The sequence below is a fragment of the Myxocyprinus asiaticus genome, chromosome 21 (assembly GCF_019703515.2).
Source record: "Myxocyprinus asiaticus isolate MX2 ecotype Aquarium Trade chromosome 21, UBuf_Myxa_2, whole genome shotgun sequence".
NCBI classification, from domain to species: Eukaryota; Metazoa; Chordata; class Actinopteri; order Cypriniformes; family Catostomidae; genus Myxocyprinus; species Myxocyprinus asiaticus.
In genome coordinates this window covers 30,701,387-30,726,815 of record NC_059364.1, presented here as the reverse complement: position 1 = coordinate 30,726,815, position 25,429 = coordinate 30,701,387, and the positions used below count along the sequence as shown (strand labels likewise).

General features: G+C 39.3%; 1 protein-coding gene across 11 annotated transcripts in view; it reads right to left on the bottom strand.

Annotated features, from left to right (window-relative positions):
- LOC127411898 (transmembrane protein KIAA1109 homolog) overlaps positions 1-25,429 on the bottom strand; it is a 93,956-nt gene that overhangs the window by 14,182 nt on the left and 54,345 nt on the right. For 6 of the 11 annotated variants that reach the window (XM_051647756.1, XM_051647759.1, XM_051647758.1 and 3 more), the window contains 19 exons: positions 25,139-25,368; positions 24,879-24,984; positions 24,219-24,316; positions 23,947-24,132; positions 23,291-23,459; positions 22,994-23,205; positions 22,618-22,816; positions 22,455-22,514; positions 21,729-21,955; positions 19,239-19,457; positions 18,000-18,130; positions 17,787-17,910; positions 17,275-17,390; positions 17,114-17,183; positions 16,780-16,836; positions 13,232-13,464; positions 3,004-3,207; positions 2,085-2,265; positions 1,263-1,440 (listed from right to left, as the gene is read on the bottom strand). In XM_051647756.1, the coding sequence (XP_051503716.1) occupies positions 1,263-1,440; positions 2,085-2,265; positions 3,004-3,207; positions 13,232-13,464; positions 16,780-16,836; positions 17,114-17,183; positions 17,275-17,390; positions 17,787-17,910; positions 18,000-18,130; positions 19,239-19,457; positions 21,729-21,955; positions 22,455-22,514; positions 22,618-22,816; positions 22,994-23,205; positions 23,291-23,459; positions 23,947-24,132; positions 24,219-24,316; positions 24,879-24,984; positions 25,139-25,368 (3,000 nt within the window). The remainder of the gene's footprint in view (positions 1-1,262; positions 1,441-2,084; positions 2,266-3,003; positions 3,208-13,231; positions 13,465-16,779; positions 16,837-17,113; positions 17,184-17,274; positions 17,391-17,786; positions 17,911-17,999; positions 18,131-19,238; positions 19,458-21,728; positions 21,956-22,454; positions 22,515-22,617; positions 22,817-22,993; positions 23,206-23,290; positions 23,460-23,946; positions 24,133-24,218; positions 24,317-24,878; positions 24,985-25,138; positions 25,369-25,429) is intronic. The other 5 variants (XM_051647767.1, XM_051647768.1, XM_051647765.1 and 2 more) reach the window with 4 other exon arrangements.

Here is a 25,429-nt window from a genome sequence, read left to right as displayed (position 1 = left end):
ACAGAAGCTACAAAAAAACAGAACTATTTAAGCCATTGTGATTTTTAGTGACATAAATTGTTCTAATATATAAAGTACACTACCAGTCAAAGTTAACTAAAGGAATATTCCGGGATCAATACAAGTTAAGCTCAATCGACAGCACTTGTGGCACAATGTTGATTAACAAAAAATGTATTTCGACTCATTCCTCATTTTCTTTAAAAGCAAAAACTGGGTTACATTGAGCCATGGGGCCAATACATTAACAATAAAATACTCTCAGTTTCAAAAGTATAGCCACAAGACATAAACAATATGCGTGTTAACATGATTTTAATATGATAAAATCGCTTACCAACCTTTTCTGCGTAAAGTTATTTCCAGTTTTACAACTTTGTTACCATGACGACATAACGCTGTAAACACTAAAACTCTAACACCTCCGTAAAAACTACGATTTGATTAAATTTACAGCTTAAATAATACATGAGTTTTAACAGAAGAATTAATGTAAGCGCTTTAATACAATAATTTGCTTCACATTTCAGCCTTTAAACCCTCCAAAAATTGGCCCCATTCACTTCCATTGTAAGTGCATCACTGTAACCTCAATTGTTCCTTTTTTTTTTTTTTTTTTTTTTTAAAGAAAAGGAGAAACGAGTCAAAAATCATTTTTTGTGGTAATCAACATTATGCCACACATGCTGTCGATTGAGCTTAACTTGTACTGAACCAAGAATATTCTTTTAAGTTACATTTATAATGAATTATTATTAGTTTAGCTTCTTATACTATCTAATCTTTTTACTAGGCACCAATTGCTTTATCTTCCAGCTCTGCACACTCTGGGCATTCTCTCAGACTTCATGAGGTATCCTCCTGGGATGTTTTTTAAACAGTATTCAAGAAGACTTTTCCCATTTATGCTCGGCATTTGTTGGCTGCTTTTCCTTCACTATCCTGTCCAACTCTTCCATTTCTAAATTCTTCCATATGCACAATTTGTATTTGTCTACACATATCATTTCAAACATTTGAACAAAGAGTTTAGTGGTTTTTAAGATTATAAGAAACAAGTGTGGCCAAACTTCTGACTGGTAGTGACTGCTGTTATATTCTCTAGTTTCAGTAGACTTTAGCAAGGTACAAGTTTGTTCAAACAAATAATGAATAAAAAACAAAAGCTGAGCTCAGAAGTGTGGGCCATGCTCCAGAGACAAAAATGAAGCTTAGAGCATGTAAGCAGTCAGCAGCTGAGGAGACTGAAAGAGAGTGTGTACCTGAAGGGAGAGGAGGGGGAGGGGGGGGGAGGAGAGTATTAGTCTTGCCAGGGCCTGAAGCTGCAGGTGCATCTTTCATACCATACAGCTTGGACTCTTTGGACAGGGTTCTGGGGAGGGAAGAGCCACGTGAGGCATTGGGCGAGTCGGTTTTCAGCATTTTAGAGTTGTAGTGTAGCTGTAAATAGAGATGGAGACAGTAAAAGATTCAGAAAAAGATATTTGGTGCACAATCAGCATTATAAACTGAATATGGTTTAAATATGACATGTTCATATATCATCTTTGAAATGGCAAATTGAAACGGTGCTGGGCAAATAAAAGCAAGCCATTATGGTCACTTTGTTTTGCCCATTTCTCTTAAGAGCCCAAAAGTGCTATTTGGTGCAATTTGCTTTCTATTCTATAGACAAGCTTGTATCACTATTTTGATCAAATTTGAACACATCATCAATCGCCGTGCTGCTACAAAACCCATTTAATGAAGAACCAACAGGAGCAGTCACACTGCAGGAATGTGGACTAAAATCTTGGACACGGCCAGAACTCTGTCAGAGACTTGTACTTTAGCAAGGTACAAGGTACATTAAACCAAGGCGGCACTTAATCGGTCAAGTAATCCAAGTATTCTAAAACTGTCCATTTTGTATTCCCATGAAAGAAATCATTTACGATCTTCAAATTAGGTCTCAAATTTGCTTTCAAAATACTTTCATTTTGCCTCTTTCAAAAATCCTACAGTGTGCACCCGACTTTACTCAAGGCAAAAGAAAAAAAAATGCATTTTTGTGTAGAGCATAGGTCCACAGTAAGGCTGCAGACCTTGACATCTACTCCAGGGATGTAGAAGACAGTGGTCTCGATGTCACTGCTCTTGCTCTGCAGAGAGGTGGGCACTCTCTTAGCATTCAGCAGATGAGAGCTGGAGGCGAAACTGGGCTGCATCTTTCGCTTCTTAGGTGGAGAGTCCTGATCCAGACTCCTGGAGCTCCGCTCACAACTCCTAAACAACAGAAAGAATAAGCGAGTGTGCAAACATCTGACATAAAAACACTTCAAAGCCCTGATCAAAATTATACCCAATCCATTCAAGACTCAACTTCTGTAAAGTAATATACAGTATTGCCAAATGAAATGGGATGTTCAGCGAGAATAAAAATGTAATGCGGGTAGTGATGAAAAATAAGAGGGCATAGAGATTTTTTGGAATAACCTGCACCAATGCATCGTTCATGATAAGACCAGGAACATGTATTAAGAATATAAATAGGGGGGACTGGGTAGCTCAGCAAGTAAAGACGCTGACTACCACACCTGGAGTCGCAAGTTCGAATCTAGGGTGTGCTGAGTGAGCCCAGTCAGGCTTCCTAAGCAACCAATTGGCCCGGTTGCTAGGGTGGGTAGAGTTACGTTGGGGTAACCTCCTCGTGGTCGCTATAATGTGGTTCTCGCTCTCAGTGGGGCGCGTGGTGAGTTGTGTGTGGATGCCCCGGAGAATAGCGTGAAGCCTCCACACGCGCTATGTCTTCGCGGTAACACGCTCAACAAGCCACGTGATAAGATGCGCAGATTGACGGTCTCAGACACGGAGTCAGCTGAGTTCATCCTCCGCCACCCAGATTGAGGCGGGTCACTACGCCACCACGTGGACCTAGAGCGCATTGGGAATTAGGCATTCCAAATTGGGGAGAAAATTCTGACACAGCCAGCATGTATGGATATCTGTTATGCATTTCTTTACCTCCGCAGTGCGACGTCATCATGCTCGGGTGGCTGGGTGCTAGGGTGTAGCACACACTTGCCGCTGTCAATCTCAACTCGTACATCCAGCTCAAAATCAATGTTCCGTTCAGTGGGAGGGGCTAATCCTCCACGCTGAGGGGGTGTGGCTGGCCAGCGCTCACTGAATAATGCACTCAGTCCAGTTGACTTCCTCTGAGAACCCCTGAGAAAACAAATACCAATCTGTCAGTTTAGGGAGCTTGTAATTTTTTTTTAAGTGTCTTCCTCTAAATGCATGCAGCACTCTCATTCAATCCAAAATGTTATTGAACCTCAAACCTGAATATTTAACAAAGAAAAGGTGAGTTTTGTCTTTCTCAGGGGAATATATAATTGTGCACAATTATTAGGCAACTAAATTACAAAAAGAATTTCTCCCAACTCAATTGTTTATTCTCAATTTTTTGAGAAAGTGCAACAAATAAGTAACACAAAATGACAATTAAATAACATTTATGGCCTTTCAAAAATATTCAGCGACCAATATAGCCACCCTTCTTTTCAATAATTGTCTTCCATCCATGGAGTCTGTCAGCAGCAACCACAGCCTCCCAAATGCTGTTCAAAGAGGTGTATTGTCTTCCCTCACTGTAAATCTCACATTTGAGAAAGGCCCACAAGTTCTCAACAGGATTTAAGTCAGGTGAGGAAGGGGGCCAAGTCATTATTTGGGCATCTCTGAGGCCCTTGCTGGCTAGCCAAGCAGTGGAGTACTTGGATGCATGTGATGGATCATTGTCCTGCATAAAGATCATAGTCATCTTGGGGGGCCGAGTTCGAATCCCAGGGCATGCTGAGTGACTCCTGCCAGGTCTCCTAAGCAACCAAATTGGCCCGGTTGCTAGGGAGGGTAGAGTCACATGGGGTAACCTCCTCGTGGTCGCTATAATGTGGTTCGCTCTCAGTGGGGTGCGTGGAGAGTTGTGCGTGGATGCCTCCACATGCGCTATGTCTCCGCGGTAATGCGCACAACAAGCCATGTGATAAGATGCGCGGGTTGACGGTCCCGAGATTCGTCCTCCGCCACCTGGATTGAGGCGAGTCACTACGCCACCACGAGGACGTCGTGCTTAATGATAGCAGCCCATACCACTGCTGAAGTGGTGCCCTGTGACAATTAGTGATCCAGCCACAGACCCATCCATCTGGTCCATCAAGAGTCACTCTCATTTCATCTGTCCATAAAACCTTTGAAAAAATCTGTCTCCAGGTATTTCTTTGCCCAATCTTGATGCTTCAACTTGTGAATCTTATTCAGTGGTGGTCTTGTTTCAGCGTTCTTGACCTTGGCCACATCTCTGAGCACTTGACACCTTGTACTTCTGTACACTCAAGGTAGGTTGCAGTTCTGGAATATGGTGGCACTGGAGGATAATGGGTTCCTGGTAGCTTCATGTTTAATTCTTCTAAAGTCTTTTGCAGTTAATTTGCGCCTTTTCTTCTCAATGCGTTTTTTGTGCCCCAGTTGACTATTCGCAACAAAACGTTTGACTGTCCGGTGGTCACGCCTCAATAGTTTAGCTGTTTCAAGAGTGTTGCATCTGTCTGAAAGGCATTTTATAATTTTTGACTTTTCAGTGTCAGTTAAATCATTTTTTTGGCCCATTTTACCTGAGGTAATGAAGCTGCCTAATAATTATGCACACCCTGATATAAGGTGTTAGTCACTTTCGCCACACCCTCCCTCATTACACAAATACATATCACCTGAAAATTATTGAATCCAATAAGCATTCAAGTTTATATGGTTTGGAGTTGGAAAATGGAAATGGAAATAATGATAAGATCAGAATACTCACTTGCCTAATAATTGTGCACGCAGTGTATAAAATAAAACTTGGTTTCAAGTTTTTGATAAGCTTATTTTTCACATAAATTAAAGAAACATTTGATTATTTATTTATTTTAAATAATTTGGGTAACAATGCTGAATGATTGAGCTTTACAAAGTCAGGCTGCTGTCAACCAGGGCTGGGTATTGATACAGATTTCCAAATTCGATTTGATTAAATTCTATTTTATTGTCCATTTTGCCCATATTTTATCAATAGTTTTTTGGTCACATTTCAGCTTTTTAAAAATGTACAAATCCATGTATTCTTTCAATAAATATGATGTCTTGGAGGAACATGGATGCCATGTGAGGTTCGGACGTGTGACTGGCAAGCTCTGCGCACTTTGCTAGTTTTAACACTATTTAATGTCATAAACCGGTGAGATTCGATACACTCTGTTCCATAACTGTTCTAGGATGACAATATGTCAAAGAATTCAAAATCCTTGGGCTCTGGAGACATTAAAAAGACACTTACGTGCTAAAGCTGACACCCCAGAGCAGGCCCCGAGCCCGGGAGTCGATTTGGTTGGGGAAGTGCGGGAAATTTGGCGAGAAACGTTGAACATGACGGCAATGCTGACGAAGGTCGTTGCTGACTTGGAGGATCTTGCTGTAATAGGCCGATCGATCACTGCCATGGAGACGAAATTCACTGAGATGGTTACAAGAGTGGGGGATGTCGAGAAATGGATCGATTATCTGGAGTAATCGGAGAGGGAATAATCTGCCAATCCGCTAGCGACTAAAGTGGATTTGGAACATGTCTGGGAGAAGTTGGAGGACTTGGAGAACCATAGCCAGCGGAATAACGTCCTTATTGCTGGAATTCCTTAGGTCGAAGAGGGTCAGGATATGGTGAAATTCCTGGACTGGCTCTTTCCAAGTCTGCTCGGCATAACAAGCCATAAGCTGGAAATAGAGCGAGCTCACAGGGTTCCGGCTCGGCGATCGCCTGAGGGAGACAGGCCCCGATCAATTCTGGACAAATTTATGAGATCATCCGATAAAGATCTCGTGTTATGCAACATGAGGAGTAAAGGAAGGCATTCTTGGAAGAACCACAGCATTTTTCTTGTTCCCAGACTTTGCGAATTCAACAAGAGAGAAACGTGATCAATTCAAGGAATGCAAGAATCTCTTACATCAACGGAAGATTGCTTTTGCACTGATGTTCCCGGCCAAATTGAGAATAGATGCTAAGGATAGCCGTAAAACATTCACATGTCCCCAGCGATGTCCTTCATAAAGTCAATGGAGTAAGTTATTTTGTGGTACTCGCGTTGCAACCGAGTGGACCGACTCACTGAATATTCACTCGACTGTCTGAGGAAACTGAGCACCTTTTTCATTTCTTTTTATGCTGGTTCCGCCTAGTGGCTGGAGTTTGTTTGTGGAGGAATACACCTTCGGGACAGTTATGTGGTTGAATCTACATGTTCTTTGTGTTTATTTTGCCTATTGGCTGGCAAAATCTTTGTTTGTTTGGTTCGGGGGGAAGTTTGGGGTTTGACTGTTGGACTAATGTTGGAATGTGGTCTTTATAATTTTGTTTTTGACACACAATCTTTTTTTCTATTATGTCAAAATGTCAAATGTTAATATGAGTGGATTGTCTCTCTCTCCACATGGAGTGTGAATGGGTTGGGGAAACCCATAAAAAGAAGGAAGGTTATTTCTCTTCTTAAGTGTAAGAAATATGATATAGTGTTTCTTCAAGAAACGAATCTTTCCCGCAGGAAACTAAAAAATTGGGGAAGATATGGGGTGAACATGTTTTCTTTAGTGCTGGATCAAGTAAGAGCAGGGGAGTCATTACACTGATAAATAATCTACAATTCAAATGTCTCAAACAGACTAAAGATAAATTAGGAAGATTTATTATTGTTTTAGCAGAAATTCAGGGGCAAAGTCTTATTTTGGCTAATATTTACACACGTAACACTGATGATCAGGGCTTTTTTATAGATCTTGAAGGGATGTTGCAAGCCGCTGGCACCCCTCATGATATAATATTGGGAGGAGATTTTAATCTTTTGATGGACTCAGTCCTTGATCATAGTGAACCAAAAGTGTGTAAGCCCCCTAGAGCAACATTGACGCTTCAAAGGATGTGTAAAAATCTTGGTCTTACAGATATTTGGAGACTTCTGAACCCATCTGGTAGGGCCGGATCATACAATATGCCTCATTCACCAAAACATCCAAAGCACAAGAACTCGTGGAGTTGGAAGGGAATATTAAAAGTGCCGAGGCAGAGCTGAAGCGCCGAATGTCGTCTGAGAATTGACCTGATTGAAATACAGATATAATACTATTTTGTCACGGAAGGTGGAGTTTTGGCTATTCAGGGCAAGACAGTCATACTCTGAGTTGGGGGACAAGGCAGGAAAACTTCTGGCTAGATATATAAAACAGAGAGAGTGTTTTTCTACCATTCTCTCAGTTAAATCTGTTGATAGCGAAATATTTACCCTAGCCATTGATATTAATAATGCTTTTAAAGAATTCTAAATTGATCTCTATAGTTCCACATCTTTGTCTACTGATGAGGATATTAGAAACTTTGTGGAACCATTAGAACTTCCTAAACTGATGGCTGAGCTAAAAAATTCTCTTGATTCTGAGATAACCTTGGAGAAGCTTGGTGAGGTAATTAAGGCCTTGCCCAAACAGGGCATTAAATATTTGTCCATTTTATTCCCAGCAAATTTGTGATTTAGTTAAGAGTTATTTCTGACCCTTTAATAAAAAAAGGTTTTCGAGTGATGTGGGCAGGTGGGCTTCATTACATTTATCTATGATTGGGAAGGTTAATGTTATCAAAATGAATTGTATTCCAAAATTCAACTACCTGCTACAGTCTCTCTCTATAGATGTTCCCCTCTCTTATTTCAAGCAATTTGATAGCATAGCAAACTCCTTCATTTTGAATGGTAAATGTCCCAGATTACATTTCAGTTAGTTGCATAGGCCGATTGACAAAGGTGGGCTAGGCCTATCCAAGATTTTGTTTTATTATTATGCATTCGGTCTCAGACATTTGGCTCATTGGTCACTTCCTCCCGAGAGAGACCCTCCCTGGTTTAGTATTGAACAGGAATTTCTTGCCCCTATTTCGCCATTGCAAAGCCTTTCTATTATACTAATTGGAGAAGTTACACCCCGTTATCTCGCATTTGCACTCGGTGTGGACAAAAGTGTCCAGAGTGTTTAATTCGGACATTTATTTAAATGTTGCCTCGAGCATATGGCTTAACCCAAAATTATGTGTTAATAAGTCCCCTTTCTGCTGGTCAGAGTGGATTGTGGAGGAGGTTAATACACTAGGTGACCTATATGAGAGTGGAGTGTTGAGATCCTTTGAAAATTTGGTTCAACATTTTGGTATTCCCAGATCGCAGTTCTTGAGATATTTACAGCTGTGCCACCTGTTTTGTACTATTTTTGGGAGTAGCATACACCCCCCTAAAGCAGCAGATACTCTGGGAGTGGTGATTACTGCTTTTGGAAAAGGTCATGAGGCATCAGTGAATTACTCCCTCCTAATTCAGAGTCTGGGGGACGGAGCTTTAACTTCTGACAAGAGATTATGGGAGAAAGATTTAACCTTGGTACTGGAGGAGGGAGTGTGGGCTAGGATTCTAAAAAGCATCATGTCTGCATCTAGAGATGCAAAGGTGCGCCTTATGTAATTCAAGATTTTACATCGATTCTATTGGACCCTCTCTAGATTGTATAGGCTTGGTCTTAAAGACACACCCACCTGCTGGCGATGCCAATCAGAAAATGGAGACACAACCCATGTTTTTTTGTTGGTGTGTTAAGATCCAAGAATTTTGGTTGAAGGTTCAGAGTTTTGTGTGTAAAGTATTGGGCACTCAAATTTCATTTTGCCCAAGACTCTGTATTTTAGGCAATGGGGTGGTCATCAATATAGGGAATAAACACATAAAAAAATGGGTCCTAACCAGTGTTATGATTGGCAGACAAATTGTTTAAGGGGATGGAAGTAGGCTGGAGCGCCCTAATTTCAAGAATGGTGCACGGAGATGGGGAGGGTGGCAGCTTTCGAGGAAGTGTCATGTAGAAGGCTGGGGAATTGTGATTCGTTTGATGGGAAATGGGGCAGCTGTTTGGCGTTTTTGGAGGGCTCTAGGGGAGGGGCAATTGAGAGAGAAATTTAGTTTTAAATGTGTGTGATTATTATATTTTTGTTGTTGTTGTTTTTTGTGTGTGTGTGTGTCTATAATCATGTGTGACCACAGGGATGTTGTTGAGGGTCAGGGTGGGGTTGGGGATTGGGAGGGGTAATAGTGGGGGTTAAATGTTGATTTTGTGTATATTTGTTTTGTTTTCTTTGTTATCTATATGAATCAATAAAAAAAAGTTAATCAGAAAAATAAATATGTCTTAAAATTGCTATATATTTTACATCTATACACGTCTATTGTTTACATGCATAATTTGTACCATTTACAACTATTAACATACATTTTTAGAATACATGCTAAAAACCAGTACTGTCTCTAAGAATATCAGTAGTTCACTTAGCGTCTCTGTGTTCTAAACGAGAGGATTCGAAAGGCTTCTTTACCGCATCTGTGCTATCTTTGCTTAGAATTCAATGTTTATTTTTGCTGTTTTTGAACAACAACTGACTGTAAAGAACAGAAAGGATATTAGCCCTCCTATTATGTTTAATATAGTCCAACACCTTTACTGTTTGAAGTTGACTGGAAATGGTAAATGTATTAAAAAAAAAATAATAAGTCTTACAAGACTAACTTCCCTGAAGTAATACAAATTTATGCACTTCTTTTGGGATTTAATGCTATTTAGATCCTATTTACCTATACATTTCTCAATTACACCATTAATTTGTATATGCAAATAACCAAATATATGTTAACTTCACTATAGTAAAAACCTGCACTTCTATAAGTTGAATCATGTATATGAGAATATGCCATGTACGGAGGGCAGATTGCTGACATCTGGTGAAAAAAAAAACTAACAAAAACAAACAACTCTGTCGGTGCAAGAATGTTCGCTCCAGGTGTGCACTGACTTCATAGGAATCAATTGTTTCAATTCAAAATGTTAACTGCATGTTTGGTGTACAAAGGCCTTATTTCTCTGTCTTCTGCATTGTGGCTGCTTTATTGATTTTATTTGACAAACTTCCAAAAATTGCTCTTTGTTATAGTCTCACCAATTCATTCATGTGTTTGTTTATTTTGCACTCTGGATGTTTTATGGTTTTTCCTCTTCATTTCTGTTTGTGTATGTTTTGCATCGAGGCTGATTTATTGATTGTATTTTACAAATCTAAAACAAAATGGTGCCGTGTTAGAGTCTCTCCTAATAATTTCGCATGGTCGCAAACAGTAAAGGCATCACTCTTTTTACGGCCACTTAGACTCATCGAATCATGTCCAATTTGTTTTTGTGCGTGTGTAGATGGCAAGTCTAGGAAAAGTCATCAAGTCCTGTACTGACAGATAAAGGAAACCATTTATATATATATATATATATATATATATATATATATATATATATATATATATATATATATATATATAATTAGTATATAAATGGTTTCCTTCATTCCATAAATGAAAATAATAAAAAGAATCTGTCAAAAATGACCAAACAGAGGAGGAGGGTTAAAAGAGACATTATTCAATGACAAATGGGTTGTGTGGATCTCGTCTTTGGATACACATTACACGGAATGAGTCAAACTTTTGCTCTCAACACACATGCACTTCATTTACATGGGCAGTTATAATAGCAAACTACCGCAGGTTTTTTTGTGTTGATGAGCTACAGTCTTCATTTCATTTTTAAGTAAAAATTGAGAATATGGAATGACAGACCTTTAAAGACTTTTTTTTTTTCAATTAACATTTTTATTGATTCATATATACACAACAAAGAAAACCCAACACATATACAATGAATCAACATTTCACATTCAATGAATGTCCCCACTAATATCCCTCCCCACCCTGACCCCCAACGAACACCCTTGTGGTCCCACATAACAATAATTAACAATAATAATAAAAAAAAAAACAAAAAAAAAAATTGAAAACAAAAAAGACCATATAATGAACATACATAATTAAACTGAACTATACTCTCCATGTCTCCTCCCCGAGAGTCCCCCAAAAATGCTAAATAATTGCCCAACAAATAAGTCCCAAAACCCCAACCTTCTATTTGCCACCTCCTCAAAAGCTGCCACCCTCCCCATTTCCACACACCACTCCCAAAATGAGGGCGCTCCATCCGACTTCCATCCCCTTAAAAAAATTTGCCTGCCAATCATGATACTGGTCAGAACCCCATTTTTTTATGTGATTATCCCCCCATCACCCAAAATACAGAGTGTAGGACAAAGTAAAATCTGAGTGCCCAAAACATCACACATACAACTCTGAACTTTCAACCAAAATTCTTGGATATTAACACACACCCAAAAAAACATGGATTGTGTCTCCATCTTCTGATTGGCATCGCCAGCAGGTGGGTGTGACTTTAAGACCAAACTTATACAATCTAGAGGGGGTCCAATATAATCTATGTAATATCTTGAATTGCATAAGGTGCACCCTTGCATCTCTAGATGCAGACTTGACATTTTTTAGAATCCTAGCCCACACTCCCTCCTCCAATACAAAGTTTAAATCTTTCTCCCATAATCTCTTGATAGAATTTAAAGCTCCGTCCCCAAGACTCTGAATTAACAGGGAGTAATTCACTGATGCCTCATGACCTTTTCCAAAAGCAGAAATCACCTCTCCCAGAGTATCTGCTGCTTTGGGGGGGGGTGTACTACTCCCAAAAATAGTACAGGACAGGTGGCACAACTGTAAATACCTATAGAACTGAGATCTGGGAATCTCAAAGTGTTGAACCAAATTTTCAGAAGATCTCAACACTCCACTCTCATATAGGTCACCGAGCGTAGTAACCCCCCTCACAATCCAGTCTGACCAGCAGAAAGGGGACTTATTAATACATAATTTAGGGTTCAGCCATATGCTCAATGTAACATTTAAATAAATGTCCGAATTAAACACTCTGTACTGGACACTTTTGTCCATACCGAATGCAAATGCGAGATAGTTTGATAAAGGCTTTGCAATGGCGAAATAGGGGCAAGAACTTCCTGTTCAATATAAAACCAGGGAGGGGCTCTCTCAGGTGGAAGCGACCAATGAGCCAAATGTCTGAGACAGAACGCATAATAATAAAACAAAATCTTGGGTAGGCCTAGCCCACCTTTGTCAATCGGTCTATGTAACTTATTCAAATGTAATCTGGAACGTTTACCATTCCAAATGATGGACCACGCTATACTATCAAATTGCTTGAAATAAGAGAGGGAGACATCTACAGGGAGAGACCGTAACAAGTAGTTAAATTTTGGGATACAATTCATTTTAATAACATTAACCTTCCCAATCATAGATAAATGTAATGAAGCCCACCTACCCACATCGCTGGAAAACCTTTTTATTAAGGGGTCAAAATTAACTAACTAACTAAATCAGACAAATTTGCTGGGAATAAAATGCCCAAACACTTAATGCCCTGTTTGGGCCACTGGAAGGCACCTGGCTGGAAAGCCGTTACTGGGCAGTACGCTGTCAGAGCCAAAGCTTCGGATTTAGACCAATTGACTCTATATCCTGAGAATTTAGAAAAGGAATTAATAATTCTGTGGAGGCAAGGCATAGATCTAGTAGGTTCGGAGACAAATAATAAAATATCATCTGCTTAAAGCAAAAGCTTATGCCATACTTCCCGCCACCACCCCCTGGAAAATCATCTTCCTTTCTTATCACGGCTGCAAATGGTTCCAGGGCAAGACAGAAAAATAACAGGGAAAGAGGGCAAACCTGCCGGGTGCCCCTATCCAGAGTAAAATAATCTGAAATTAATCCATTTGTTTGTACCGCCGCAACCGGGTGTCTATAAAGTAACTTAATCCATCCAATAAGAGTTTTCTCGAACCCGTATATTTCCAAAATCTTAAAAAGATAATCCCATTCTACCATATCAAACGCCTTTTCGGCGTCAAGTGAGATGGCAGCGACTGATCATTCGCCAATGACCACATGATATTGATGAAACGCCTAATGTTATCCCTTTGAAGACTTTTGATGTTTTTTAACCTAGCTACTTTTCATGCTAGATTAATTTCCTGTTAGATAATAGTTCTCACAACAAAATTTTTTTTTTTTTTTTTTTTTAAGACATAGGCCTTCAAAGTGTACCTTATTCAAGAAAAATACCATGTGTTGTATAAAGAGTGAATGTGTGCATGTGTGTAACTCACCCTGGTCTGCGGTAGCAGCTGTGCGGTCTGTCTCTGTCAAATTCGTCATCTTTGTCAGAGTCCTCTGACGATGTCGATGAGAGGTCATCGCGACGACTGTCGTCAGGCTGGAAGGGAACGGTTGGTGAGAAGACTGCGGGTGTGCCAGGTGCACTGAACACTGAGCATGATGGGTAATGGGCAGGATCATCACTGATGACAGACAACAGGTCCATCTCTGTCTCCTCCGGGAACTTCAACAGCCAGTGAGAGCCAACAGTCAGATCATCTATCTGTGCATCTAGCCATCTGTTTACCTCTCCAAAATGATTCACGTCTCTTTAACTAGATGAGTGAATCTCATGAAATTAACTAGATGAGTGAATCTCATGAAAACATGTCCATGTTACATTTCACACCAAAAATCAAAAGATAAAAAATTTAAAAATAGGAAATGAAATTTTGCATAAAGAAAAAGATGCCTATTTTGGAATCATTGGGATTTTTTGCAGTGAAATTATTTTCATGATTGTTTTTTTTTTTTCACATAACAGTAATGAGAATTTGGAAGGGAGGGTTGCTAAATTGTCATGAAAGTAATGTTATGACACACACGCAAAAAAATCTTAATAGGGATAGTTCATCGAAAAAAAAAAAATTGTCATCATTTACTGTTTAAAAACTGTAGGGCTTTTCAAAGAACACAAAAGATGATGTTTGGCAGAATGTTATCATCATTCACCACTCACTTTCATTGCAAGATTTTTCCATAAAATGAAAGTGAATGGTACCTGAGACTAACATTCTGCCTAACATCTCCTTTTCTTTTCCACAGAAGTCAGTCAGTCATATGGGTTTGGAACATCATGAGGGTGAGTAAATTACAGAATTTTAAATTTCGGGTGAACTATCCCTTTAATAGTCCTAAAACAAGCTTTATTCTCTTTAAAGCAATATGCCATTTCTTTCTTTTTTTTTTTTTTTTTTTTTAATTTGGGGTGAAATTATAGAAAAGTTTTTTACAGCTTTCATGAGATTCATCTATATGCATCTATCCATAAGATCAATGAGCACTAAACTACTCTGTTGGGTCGGTCTATTAGGTAAGTTACTCTAAAACTGCATTAAGATATATGGGAGAAGAATTGCACTGCAACTGAAAGAGCAATCTGATGTACCACTCACAAAACCACCCACCCTCACAAAATATAAATCCCTTTATCAATCAGTCTGCCATTTACCTCCTCAACTGAGCTTCTATCAAGATCAAAGAATTTGAATGTGGAAGGGCACAACTATATTTCCATTGGACACTCACTTACAGGGCAAATATTTAGGTCATTTCATCCATTTATCCATCTATGTATCATCATTTTGTTTCTCTATCTGTTAAATGTACAGTTGAGGCCAAAAATATTGGCACCCTTGGTAAATATGTGCAAAGAAGGCTATAAAAAATATGTCTTTATTGTTTATCCTTTTGATCTTTCGTTAAAAATATTCACAAAAATCTATTCTCAAATGGAAATCAAACAACTTCAAACACAGCACAAGTTTTATAAAAAAAAAAAAAAAAAAATAAAAAAAACATATATCTTTGTCAAATATATGTGTGGCACAATTATTGGCACCCTTTTATTCAATGCAACCTCCCTTTGCTGAGACAGCAGCTCTGTCTTCTCCTATAATGCCTAATGAGGTTGGAGAACACATGGCAATGGATCTGAGACCATTCCTCCATACAGTATCTCTCCAGATCCTTCAAATTCCGAGGTACATGCTGTTGGACTCTCCTCTTCAGTTCACCCCACAGGTTTTCTATGGGGTTCAGGTCAGGGGACTGGAATGGTCATGGCAGAACCTTGATTTTGTGGTCAGTGAACCATTTTTGTGTTAATTTTGATGTGTGTTTTGGATCATTGTCCTGCTGGAAGATCCAGCTAGGGCCCATTTTAAGCCTTCTGGCAGAGTTAGTCAGGTTTTGATTTGTTTTATCTGTTGGTATTTGATAGAGTCCATGATTTCATGTATCTGAACAAGATGTCCAGGACCTCTTGCATAAAAAACAGCCCCACAATGTTAAAGATCCACCACCATATTTAACCATGGGCATGAGGTTCTTTTTCATATGGCTACCTCTCTGTATGTGCCAAAACCATCTCTGGTGTTTGCTGCCAAAAAGCTCTATTTTTGTTTTATCAGACCATAGAACCTGGTCCCATTTGAAGTTCCAGTTGTGTCTGGCAAACTGAAGAAGCTTGAGTTCATTGTTGGATGAGAGCAGAGGCTCTTTTCTTGAAACCCTCCCAAACAACTTGTGGTGATGAAGGTGAAGTCTGATTGTAGTTTTGGACTAATAACTAATATCTGCAATTCTCCAGCTGTGATCCTCGAACCATCCTCCTCAGAGTGCGTGGAGACAATATAGACACACGTCCTATTCCAGGCCGATTCTTAATATCTCCAGTTGACTGGAACTTCTTAATTATTTTCCTGATGTTGGAAATGGGTATTTTTAATGCTTTAGCTTTTTTCTTATTGCCACTTCCCATTTTGTGAAGCTCAACAACCTTTTGCCGCACATCATAACTTTATTCTTTGGTCATGCCAATTGTGATGGATGACAAAGGGAATTTGGCTTGTGTGTTACGTCATATTTATATCCCTGTGAAACAGGAAGTCATGGCTGAACAATTTCATGTTCCTAGTCACCCAGGTGTACTAAAAAATGTAAAATATTAATGTGATTATACTTCAGATATATTTTACTCATAAGAATTAAATTTAATTGTGGCAAACATGTTTTGGAGAAAAATATTTAATTATGCGATATATTATTTAATATATTTCCCCCTTACAATTAATTTACTTGAATTAAAGGTTAGATTTTTGTGAATATTTTAAATGAAAGATCAAAAGGATAAACAATAATGACATATTTTTCACAGCCTTCTTTGCTCATATTTACCAAGGGTGCTAAAATTTTTGGCCACAACTGTACACAAAACCTAACCTGAACTGACTCCAGACTAACTGCCCTGTCATATAACCAGTGAGCACTTTGGAGAAAGCGTTTCCTTTTCCTAATTCATGCTCTCCACTAAGACCCAGCGGAGGAGAGAGGGATGTGAAATGGAGAGATGAAAAGATGGATAGATGACAAGACTTGCAATGAGCAATGCATTGGACAAACATCAACTCCCATACATGCCAAAGAAACAAGAGTCAATTAGTACCAACACAGCACACCTAGAGCAGCTTCAACATATGGAGCAACTGAGTGTGTGAATAAATGTGGCAGATTTAGAGAAGAAAAAACAGAAAATGAGGCCACATTCCAACTTTCAGAGCAGTTGTGGTCTGAATCAGTATGCAAGAAAGCCCAAGTGAAAGTTCCAAAAGGCTAAAATCCTTCGAGTTGTAAGACGTAGATTTTTGATTGGGTTTTGAAAAAGAAGTTATTAAGTGATTCAGTAATTTAATACCATGAGGTTTCCATGCACAGCTGAGTATTTTAGAAGATTCAAAGATGATTTGGAGATTAGATTTGGATCATTTTTCTCCTGTACCTTGAATACAGAGCCAGCTGGATTTGGAATTGGGGTTTCCAGAGCCACACTTCCCATCTTAAACACAAACACATTAATGAAAAACCCATCCAAAAATGAAATCTAGCTAATCAGAATGCGAATGTACCTGTTCAACAGAATGCACACTTAATTAAAATGTGTGTGCATAAGTGTGGCTTTCATTAAGTAACTTTTTAAATAAGTGAAGCAACTGCATGCGTTTGTGTGTTGTCCGAGTATTTTTAGAGCAAGATGGAACATGGTGCATAATGCACTGACATGAACAAATGTACACAGACAGGCACACACACACAGATGTAGTCATGCACACTACCGTGTCGATGTTGAAGGTAACCCTCGGTGCTGTAGATGCTGCATCCACTTTTATGTCTGGCAGGTCGTCCCTAGAGAAACAGAGTCAATGAACAAACTAATCATATCTATTTGAAAGACACGAACCCATCCGTGATTAATGAAGTGTGTGTTTGTGTGTACCTGGGTCTATCCGACCTCTTGATTGCTGGTCTGCCTGTTGTTGAGATGCTCTTCGACCTGCTGTTGCTATAGCTGGGCTTGTACCCTAAACCCCACTTGTCTTTCAATGATGCGGCCTAAAACAAACATCCACTCAAATTCAACATTTCACTTCCACCATACATTTAGGCCTGTTTCACACCGCACACATGAACAGTGCGCACTTTGGGGTTTGGATTCTGTTCCACGTAAATTAATTACCAACTGGATGTAAATGTGGTAAAATGTGTTCACTTGATTAAATTCAGATCAAATTTGTACTAGTTCTCAAAAGCTCACTCCCGATAACCATTTTATAATTAATTAAAATAAATATTCAGTTTGGCATCCAAGAAATCATGTCATGTTACTCTGCAGAAACGCTGTCAGTGGCAAGGCACAATTCAAGTATGCTGTTGCAGTTGTGAAACAGGCCTTTGAATCTATAAAGACATTAATTTGCTGTAATAAGTGCTAAATCAAGGCTTGCTGACCCGCATGCTGGAGCGACGAAGTTTCTTGCGCACATCCCGGCGGATATCGTTGACAGCAACAGATTCTAACTGCTGATAACGCTGGATTTCCTGATTTATAGTGCCTTCACTTGCTCCTAGTTTCCTTAGAGAGGAAAAAAAAGAATTAAATGCATTTCCTTTATGCCCAAATCAATTACAGTATTTAAACATCAGTCTTAGGTTTGACCTTACTTGAGATCATCAATGACCTTGGCCTGCTCGTTAAGTTCCCTAATGTCCACCAGGCGTTTGGAGAATTTTCGCCCACGTGCGTCGATTATCTGGCTGCTCATCACTGCCTGTCTGCGCAGGTCAACAGACTCCTGTACGTGGGAGACAACTATCAAAATTACACATCTACATATGAGGCACACTTGGAGTTGGACGGTATGACCATAATCTTATATCACGGTATGTGTGATTTTGTTTTTTGGCAATGGTATATATCAAAATAAAGCTATTTTTGCTGGAAATTCAATGGAGAAAAAATGGTTTATAAACTAAAAAACGATGTGGTAATGCATATTTTTGGATAATCCAGTGAATAAAATGCTTTACAAATAAAAGGTATTTTATGTAATTTCATTATTTTCTCTTTTTATTTGAAACGTGATAGGCGCAAACCACAAAATACGACTTTTATGTATAGAAATGTATTGTAATGAATAAATGCTGTCTGGCTTCACAATATGTAACAGCTGAGTAATATTATAAACCGGATAGTTCTCTTGAAAATCTAAAAACATGCATTTCGACTTAAAATCTCATTGGATGAGTCATAATCTAAGACATTGTAAAATAGCCAATATATGCACACCTGTGACCGCACATCTATTGGATTCTATGTTAATGCGGCAAGTTGCGTTATGTAGCTCTGCCCACTAAATGTACAAAATTATACATACTACTATATATTGTAAAATGTAATTTTGTATAGACAAATCTCTACTGTCGCACAGTACATATGTCATACCGCCCAGCCCTAGGTATACTCATGCATAAAGAGCTGTTCCAAAATCACACAGACTGTTAAACAGTCAAAACAAATGTGGATAATTACAGCACATCAGAGAAACAAACTCACAACACCACCCCAAAAAAACAAAGAAAAAAGATTATTGAAGCACAGCCAATCCATGAGAAATCTTATAAAATGTGATGAAGATTGGCCACTCATTTCTCATGGAGAGGAAATCAGATAAGACTAAAAAGCAGCAAGAAATTTTAGAATACAGACTCCCGTGACATATTTCAGTAAAACCAAGAGTAAGGCATCATTCTTGGAACAATTCAAGTATTTGAATGATCTGACTGATCTTAAAAAGCAACTTCCACCCTAAGAGCATTATCAATGTGGAGGGGAAAAAATGTAATAGAAAAACAGAGAGAAAGAAGGGATTGAAAAGTAAATGGGAGCTCTGCAGTACATACACAGCCCCAGGACAGGGGTCTGGGATGTCTAGATCGTTCTGCATTGGCAGTGGCTGGCAGGCGAACACTTCTCGACTTTAGCCGAGTGATTGTGGATGAAGGAGAAACATTACGACACTCAGAAGGTGAGGGGGGAGGGGGGCTGGGGCTAAAGCCCAGTATGCTGTTCACCAGCCGCATCCTGAACGAGAGTCTGGGACTGAGATCACCTTCAGCACACTGTAAACATGGGTTGGTTTAAAACAAAGACAGATGCAAACCACTACACAAATATTCAGGAGAAATGATTACACATACAAAGGAATGGCTAAGTTACTGTTTTGAGCACACAAATTAAATTAATATACAAACAACAATATTAAAACCAATGGAACCAAGCCCCAAAACTAGATTTCATATTTAGGGCTGTCAATCAATTCAAATTTGTAATTAAATGAATTACACGATAATCTGATTTAGTGAATTAATTGCATATCAGTATTTGCTCTGAAAAGGCCTCAAATGAATACAATTCAAATATACTAATTATTGTGGCTGATGAGGAAAGCATTGAATAAACAAAAAGAGGCTTTAGAAATCAATATATTGTTTTATTTCCATTCCACTGAACATAAGCCTTTCACTCCCCTACAGACCACTGCGATCCATTTTGCAATCAAGTATGTCACCTGTCCGATCAGTCTGAGGTAGAATTAGGGGCCGTTCATGCCGGATGCATATTTGTATTATGCCTGTACTTTTTTTTTTTTAAAGGGATAGTTCACCCAAAAATGAACATTCAGTCATTTTTTTACTCACCCCTGTGTTGTTATAACCCCATATGACTTTCTTTTTCTGAAAACAAAGGGAGAAATTGTGAGAAAAAGAATTGTGCTCAGTGATGTCATACAATGGCAGTTTATGGTGACCACCTCTTCAAGCTTCAAAAGGACACAAAAGTATACTGTAATTCAGAAGTCTAATAAATTATTGTACGCGACTCGTGTCTTGTTTTGAAGGAATATAAGGTTTGGTTACAAACAAACAGAAATAAAATGTATTATTTAGTGAAATTCTCCTGTCCGTGTTCATGAGACAGACTGCACGTAAACTTTAGAGCTCCTTGCACGAGAGCATGCTGCAGCCACTCGCGAGGTGGGATGTTCAAGCGAAAACTCGTTTTGTTTCAAAAGGACTACCAGCGATATTAACAACAGAAAACACAACATGGCTGCACACAAATCAGAGAACAGAACTTACATTTCTGAAGAGTTTGTTGTCGAAAAATAGATGCATTTCTATGCCCAGAACTAGAGAGAAAGGCGGAGGGAGCGGGAATGTCAGTCACCTCTTCTCTATTCTGAACCTGTGTGTGAGACAGACCTCCGCCTGAAGAGACGTCTGCGAAAACTCTCGGTATGTGTAACATTCTCAGCCAAAATCAAGTAGTTTTAACCAGCATGTGACATGCTGGCTTCAATATAATGTTATCAGAATGATTTTGGATCAGTGCCAGTTCGTAGCGGACGGGACTCCCGGAGTGATGCCAAATATAGAAACCAAGTGATCGACAGAATGTCCCGTCGCAGCTGCTTAAGACAAAAACTCTGATTAACATGGAAAATATTACTTTTATTGCTTGTCGTTTGGTGTCTGAGGAGGACACGTTGTGTCAGTAGCTAGCTTCAGCCCCATCTCTCTGTTTGATTGAGGACTCCGGTTCAAACAAATAAGGCTGGCATAGAAATGCATCTATTTTTCGGCTACAAACTCTTCAGACATGTTTTGTGTTCTGTTCTCTGGTTTGTGTGCAGCCATGTTGTGTTTTCTGTTGTTAATATCACTGGTGGTTCTGTTGAAGCAAAACGAAACAAGTTTTTCGCTTGAATGCCCCACCTTGTGAGCGGCTGCAGCATGCTCTCCTGCAAGGAGCTCTAAATCTCGCGTGCAGTCTGTCTCATGAACGCGCACAATTAATACATTAGATTTCAGTATTACTTTAAACAAGACATGAGTCAAATACAATCATTTATTAGACTTTTGAATTATACTTTTGTGTTCTTTTGAAGCTTGAAGGGGTGGTCACCATAAACTGCCATTTTATGACATCACTGAGCACAACATTTTTTCACAATTTCTCCCTTTGTGTTAAGAAAAAGTCATATGGGGTTATAACAACACAGGGGTGAGTAAACAATGACTGAATTTTCATTTTTGGATGAACTTATCCTTTAATGGTTTGTCTGTACGTACACATGCATCAAAAAGAAAAATTCCGTATTACGGAATTAACGTACGAGTCAGGGGGCATACATTTGTAATTTATGTAAATCTTGCATTAATGCATTTTTAATTGTGCTTTTTTTTAAATGATTAAACATACCAAACAAACATGTTAAAACTGACAGCCCTAGAAATAATAAAAATGTATGTTAAAACACAAGGACCAACACTTTGCACTGAAATAAAAAGATGACAGAATTAGTTACAAAAAAAAGTGAGAGCTCTGACCATGTGTATGGGGGGAGACATTCCATCACTCTCGTCTTCATCCGAGATGTCAGCCATGTTGACTGAGTTTAGGTCTGTGATGTCATCGGTGTCCTCTTCACCTGTCAGAGATGTTAGCGTGTTACCCAGTGCATTCAGACGCTTGCCGATGTTAGGATCCATGTGCACATCAATACCACACATCTTCCACAGAACATTCAGGGTCCACGTCCCGGCACTGCTGCTCTCTGGAGTATACAGATGTTGTGTTATTAAATTCACACAAATCAAATTTTAACGTTTAGATGCAATCAGAATGTATTCATGGTCTTATCGAGCACGATTCATTGGTGCATGTTATTGCAAAGAAAATGTTTGTCATCTTGTTTGTAATCTTTTATAAAGTTAAAACATTCTCCGCCTCTGAAAAAACTTCCCTTTTCAGCTGATGTCACAAATCCCTCTTTTTTGTTTTTCAACCCCTCCTCTTAACCTAACTGGCTCCATAATGATATTCAAAATCCAATCAATTCTCACTGGATAAAATCAAGTCCCGTCCTACATTTCTTCTTACTGAATGTCCAATTTAATTTGGAAATACTTCAGATTACGAAATAAAATGATTCCCATACTGAGAAAATATAAACCTTGTATTGTAAGTCGCTTTGGACAAAGGCATCTGCTAAAAGCGTAAGTGTAAACGTAAATGTAAATAACATCAATTATTGTACACACAAGCTCACATACCTGCAGAGGCTTGGCCTGTTGTTCTGGAGCAAACTTCATAAGTACCGTCAGGTACAACACCTGAAAAGACAAATACAAGCAACAATTGAGCATTTCAAGAGTCAGGTGTATTATGGGGTTAACACCAGACATAACTGAGTGTGTAGAATTGATGGTTACTCACAAGCGTTCATGACCAGGTCACCTCTGATCTCAGGCTTCCAGTCATCCCAGGTTGTCTCAAAGCCCTCAGCAAATCGAATGCAGAAGTTCTTGAAATGGCCTTTGCTGACCAAAGACTCAGAGGAGCAGGCTGTTATTAGTGTACTCTCAATGGTCAATACCAGCGCTGAGCCAGTGTCGAAATCAATACTGTGATTGGCCTAATGTACAGCACAAGGCAGAAACAAACAATTAACATCACTCAACAACCACTTATGGTCACATTTTAAAAAATGCATATGATAAATGTATGAGAGATAAAACACAATTAGACAGTATTTTTACAGTCAGCTTTTCTGTATGAAGAATAAAGGTGTGTTCTAGTGAGCACATATCACCGGTGAAGTGCTGGTAATGGGCAGGCAGATGCCCAGGTCATTGACAGTGAGCTGCAGGAAGAGAGTGCTGAAGGCCTGTACACTGGTCTGCTGTATGGCTGGCAGTTTGTCAACCACCTCTTTGGTGGCCATATGAATGTCTGAGTTTAGAGCCAAGCGCTGTTCCTTCCAGTTGTCATATGCAGCCTTATAGTTCAGCCAGAACAGCACAGCTACAACAGACACACAAGTACACAATTACACAGATAAAAATATACAACAATAGCCAAAAATGAAAAAAGCTTACTGGGAACCGACCTCTGTCAAATGCCACCGGTTGGGCAAAAACGATAGGACGGCTGAGAGTGATAAGGACGGCCTCTTTGTCAGAGCAGCTACTGATCTCCTCCTGTAGGGCATTGCGCAAGCCGATTCTTGTGCGAAAGTACGCAACCTGGTGGAAATCTGACCCCGCCTCCTCATACACCTGCAAAGGAAAGTGTCATGATAATGAGCACATTTACATTCACAGTCTTGTGCCGATTATGCCTTCATAAGCTGACAATGTCTAAGGTCATGCAAACACATTAAAAGGCTTTCCTTTATCTGGGTACGGTTATAAACGGTTTAAGCAAAAACAGATTTTTGCTCATTATACCGATTTCGCATTGCATGTAAACACTTTCACCAGTCATCTTACCAACTAATCTAATATGCTGTGCAAATGTCTGTTTACATTTTGACGTCAAAAGCAAACAACGTGGTTTTCTTCCATTGTCTGACTTTTTAAATAAGCCAATTTATAATAGTTATCAGCATATTGGTGTGCATGTCAATGCACTCAATGAGCAACTGATAGTGTTTTAAAATTTTGATTTGTGTGTAGATATTCGCCACCTGGTGCAAAGCTGACAGTCTCATGCACTTGCAAATAACATAACAAAAATTATTTCTTCAAGTTGCATGAGGACTACCTGATGTTTGACGATTTGGCCCAGAGCCAAGTTAAGATCCACTTGACACTTCCCAAACAGCTTCAGATAGTTACTTCCTGTGGGTGTGGTCTTGCATTGAACCCGATTGGACAGTTCAAGTTCAATCCAGCCCGTCTCAAAGCGCACTGCCCTCATAGAGGGAGTGGTGGCTGTCATCTGAATCCCCTACAATAGAAAGCAGAATTTTGTTACTAAAAATGTCTTTAGAATTCACCTTAATCTATAAACACACAATTTATGGAGGTCCATACCTTAAATGTCAGGTTAATAGAATAAAGCAGGATTTTAGGTTTGTCCCCATCTGTTGACATATCATGTTCATTCCAGAGTGGGATGGGCTGTTCTCCTCCTACAGAAACAAACATTTCTAGCCTCAAACTAAAGCCAATAAACTCTCAAAATTCACTTAAAATTGAATGTGCTAAGAGGTGGTGGATTTTCTACAGTTTCGAATTAGGGTGATGGAAACAGTTATCCGCAAAACGATGACATGACTTGAACACTTGTGCATGTGTTATGAGTGTGCGATAGCTTGATGTGACTGGTTTAACAAAAGGTCAGACCGTGGCACACAATCCTTCAAACATAGCCCTTGACATTCGAAGTGTTTAACCCACAGTTGGTCTTTAAATTGGGTCCTCACAATCAGCCAGAACAGTTTTGAGTGCTAAATTAGACTAGACAGCAAACCCAAAGCCCGTGTGTGAGCACTTCACAAGCAAAAAGTGCATTTATTTAGATGTTTTAAAGGCACAGAAGCAAAATCAGTCAGTAAGGATCGAAAAAAGGATGGTAGTGAAAAACGAAATTAATTATTAAAAAAAATAATTTGACCCCTTTAACTTTGCCATGTTTTCTCATACAGCATTCACTTGTTGTCTTGATTTAGCCTGTCCTCCATGACATCTTACCTGACACTTTCTGGATGACCTCATTGACCTCCTTCATGAAGACCTTCTGTAGAAAGACCAGGTGGTTGAGCAAATCTGTGGTCAAGTTGTGTTCAAAAGAGCCAATCTAAAAATGAAAAAGCCAGTATGAATCCAGTGAGCTCCATTACAACCAAATCCATATGTTATACTGAAACAATCTTCATATAATCCATGTGAGTGATAATTAACCCCAGCATTTAGATGCAATATGATTTTGCAGAGAGAAGTCAATGGCACACCTCAGCCACACAGCGCAAGTAGTTTCCCTGCAGATAGCTGCTGTATTCTGGGGCCCAGGCAGTGTCACTGTGGCCCTCGTGCTCCTGTATGATGTACTGTCCTGACATAGTGACAGGAGGCAGGTTCAGGCTGGCGGTGGGGGGCATGGCCGACACGTCCACAGGGGAAACCTTTGACTGGAAACACAGCTTGTGATTGGGCAGCTCAAATGTAAAGCGTGTCTGAGCACCTGTGAAGGGAAACAGCAAAATGTGACCTTTTGTTAACAAATGAATCAAATAAGTATGACT